Here is a 3862-nt window from a genome sequence, read left to right as displayed (position 1 = left end):
TATACCATATTTACATATAAATAAATATCATATCTGTTTAAAGATAGTTAAAATACGAATATAATTACTCAACTTTCCAATATAAATTATAAAAAGCATTACTCAACGTAACAATTATATGTCTTATACATACTTATACATATATGTGATGATAATGTATATTTAACCCATTTAATATATGATGATGCAAGCGTTTTAATACAACCATTTCTTTTTCTGAAAAAATATACAACCATATTTAGCTTATTTTAAATGATGTAAACACTTCAAAGATTTGACAAATCCCAGAGGAGATTTGGGATAGGTGATTTCTCGGGAAGTTCTGGTTACCGGGTGCAAGCCCCAGAAGTGATGATTGACGCTATGTGATTCATTTCACTAGTTTCAATCCCACTTCTTCACCCCTGTGAGCATCACCCGATGCAATGAGTGCTAAGTGAACTATTCAAAAATCATGAGAAATTAGTCACTTACGACTATCTCTCATGAAAATGGTCATACATGAATGACTTACTTAACGCAGTTGAATCCCAAAATGATATCTAATAAATCCTAAATTAAAAAAAAAAAATCACTTTTAAACAGATTAATAATTCTAAATCAATTTAAAATACAATTTATGCAAAACACTCATAGAGTGGTTTCTAGTTTTGCTTTTTTTATATGTATATAAAGAGAATGTGAATCTCAACTAAGATCATCTAAATAATTGGTCGGAAACTAAGACTCCAGTCCCACTAATAAATAATTCAATATATTGTGATAAGTTTTGTTTTGAAGTTTCTACCTATGATTTCTCGGGAAAGGAGTAAGTACAACCGTTATTATAACATTCTTTTCAACTTTTATAAAATTTATTTAGATCAATTGGAAAACTAAATTTTGCTTTAATTTAAATCCATAAATTGTGAACTACCCAATTTTGCTTTAATTTAAATCAATAAATTGTGAATTACACTGCAATGTAAGAACTGTTCGAAGGGTTGTGAGATAGATCAAAGAAGTTTGAGTAGATATTCATGACCGAAATGTAATTGCCTCCCATTCAAATTTGTATGTGACACACAACTTGAATTTAGATTTTTGTTATTCATAATGAATTATAAAAAAGTTACTAAAAATTATATGGTAAAATTTTTTAAGTTTTTAAGTTCGAAATAATCAGTGTAATTTTTATTGGAATGAGTAACTTTTTTAAATAAAATAATAATTTTTGAATTTTGAATTGAAACTTTTGTGATCCATAATAAATTACAAATTTTTGTACACTTCATTTTATATTTTAGGCTATCAGACTATCTGGGAAAGAAAAGTGTCCATTATTTTTTTTTGGTGACTGGACCAAGGAGGGTAAACCGCGAATCCCGCACACTGAAATCACATGAGGACAACCACAGGAAGAATCAAACAGATCTAATTATTCTTTGACTTTCTCTGTTACATATACCACCTGGCAGACCTCATACTTGAGCTTTTTCGCTCCTAAACTTTTCCAAAATGGTTCCGAAGGAAATCCATTCTGGCTATTCATCGCAATATGTACTGCATCTACGCTTTCCCACAGCCCTAATCCTATAATACACTTACCATCCAAGGAGTTATAGAATGTGTAAGAAAGCAAACCCTCCCTCTTTGTGAAATATGACTTCAATAGAGCAAGGCAAGAGTAAGCCAGTTTGTCCTGATTTAAACCTTCCGAATATATTCTTCGTACACCAACCACGTCTCCAATTCGTTTTTTCCCAACCGGGCAGTTCTGTTTGCTCTCCTCGCAGTTCAATTCAAACCATCCGTAGTCCACCATTCGAACAGCCGAAGATAACCCCTTCGTGAATGAGGCACCCTGCAATCAACAAATCATTAATCGGTGAACTAAATAGATGATCGAAGTTAAAAAGAAGCTCTCAAATGAGAAATTGTATCTTCTTAGTTGGTTGGTTACCTCTGGAAGATTTATCCATGGATTCGCATCTTGCCTACCCTTTCTCTCTGCAAACACCGCAGCCTGCGTTGAAGAGAATTAATAAACTAAATTAATTATTATCGTGGGAAATGAATATAAATTATAATAAGGAAAGACAAGAAAACGCACCCATTTCCCACGAATACTCTTGACGATGGTCATGCTAAGATCTGATACACTGCTGCTACTGCCACACCCATCAAAGGCGGCAGCGGCTCCCACTAGCTGCGCCACCACATCGTCAATGTGGGAGCCTTCTTTGGGTTTGCAGATCCCGAATGAAATCCATACGCTTTCTCCAGAGTGCGCTGTTCCTTCCGCCATTGCCAGTGCCTTCGAATGACAAAGCGTTTGGTAGAAAATAGTTGTGGCTAGTTATATACACCGTGTGTGGACCTGGGATCCCTTGGGTGATGAATTCACGGCCGTGAAAGACGGCTCCATTCACATACCTCACGGCATTTGCTGTTGGCAGCTATGTTGTGAATCTGATCTCTTTTATTACAAATTCACGGATAAAGAAAGACAGAATCACTTTAAAATGTAGCCGAGTGTCGTGTTAGAACGGTACAAACAAGTAACGCTGTCGACAAGTCAAAAAGATTTTGCTGCCGCCTCGCGACTAGTCTGGATTCTCGTACTCCTTTTCCCATTTGCATACAAAATCGAGCTTTCTCGTACCCCTTTTCCCATTTGCATACAAAATCGAGCTTTCTGGAGTCGAGTCAAAAAGATTTTGCTGCCGCCTCGCGACTAGTCTGCACTCTCGTACTCCTTTTCCCATTTGCATTCAAAATTGAGATTTCTGGAGTCGTTGTTGTGTCTATTTTCTCGTGGTAAAGGAAAACGAGACTTTGGCTAGCCACGCTCATCATACACGTAATGGGGTTACGGATCAGCAATTGACCACGGATTCAAACTTGAGTAGATAAATCGCTTTTGTAAACCTAATGGCATATAATTTATTTATTTTTTTATAAATTTTCTTTGGATATGATCCTTTACAATTTTTTTAAATTTAAAGGAATAGTTGAAATATATTAATGATGGGAATGGTGTAATTTAAATATACATTATTCATGTATATTAGCATAATTATATTAATAATAAATGTAGTTGATATAGACATTTTCTATTTTATATATGTCAATACATATATGAAAATAGCAATATATATCAACCACATTTATTAATGTAGTTGTGTTAGTATATGACCACCCTGCGTCGGAAGGATTAGTAGACCATAGTTGACTATGGCTAAATCTATTCAAGTAATGCTTGAGAACGGTTTATTATGGTCTACATATACTTCACTATGGATGGTAATGCTTGTTCACATCAAAATATAGTTAGAGTGCAATATGTTATGATTCATTATGGTTGACCATAGCTGACTATGGTTAGAGATGATAACCATGGTTTAGCCATGGGTGAACATGTTTGACCATAGATTTTTTTGATAGATTATGGCTGCCCATGTTGACAATTGATGGTGATGGTTAACATTTTCAACCATAGAGACCTTAGTTAATAGTGTTCAACCATTCTAACCATGGTTGGCCATGCTGAGCATGGTAGAGCATGGATTGAGAATGATTGTTCAAGCTTGACTATGGTTGATAATATTTGACCAAGGTTTACCATGGTTTAATATGGTTGAGTATGGCTAAATAAGGTTATCTATGGTTAAAATGGTGGCCAATGAGTAACAATGTTTGACCATCTATAACCATGGTTGGGTTTGTTTCACCATGGTTGACCATAGTTGAGATTGCTTGAGAATGGTTGATTATGGGTATACATGGTTGATCAAGGTTGTCAACATATACCTATAGATGATTGTGGTTGGCAATGGCTAACCATGATGACCATGTTGCCAATTTTTGACCATCTATAACC

The 3862-nt window shown here is 35.0% G+C and overlaps 1 protein-coding gene across 1 annotated transcript; it reads right to left on the bottom strand.

Moving 5' to 3' along the window:
* Positions 1-1398: 1398 nt before the first annotated feature.
* LOC149139643 (uncharacterized) lies at positions 1399-2440 on the bottom strand. Its single transcript, XM_089449291.1, has 3 exons — positions 2093-2440; positions 1943-2005; positions 1399-1843 (listed from the first exon to the last, which is right to left on the bottom strand). The coding sequence occupies exons 1-3, from the start codon at positions 2285-2287 to the stop codon at positions 1418-1420; spliced, it is 684 nt and encodes a 227-aa protein (XP_089305417.1). The 5' UTR covers positions 2288-2440; the 3' UTR covers positions 1399-1417.
* Between the last annotated feature and the right edge of the window lie 1422 nt (positions 2441-3862).

Source organism: Pinus tabuliformis, chromosome X (assembly GCF_031772625.1).
Source record: "Pinus tabuliformis cultivar Carrire ecotype Pingquan chromosome X, CPIR1, whole genome shotgun sequence".
In the NCBI taxonomy this organism is placed as follows: Eukaryota; Viridiplantae; Streptophyta; class Pinopsida; order Pinales; family Pinaceae; genus Pinus; species Pinus tabuliformis.
This window is presented reverse-complemented; position numbering and strand designations above follow the sequence as displayed.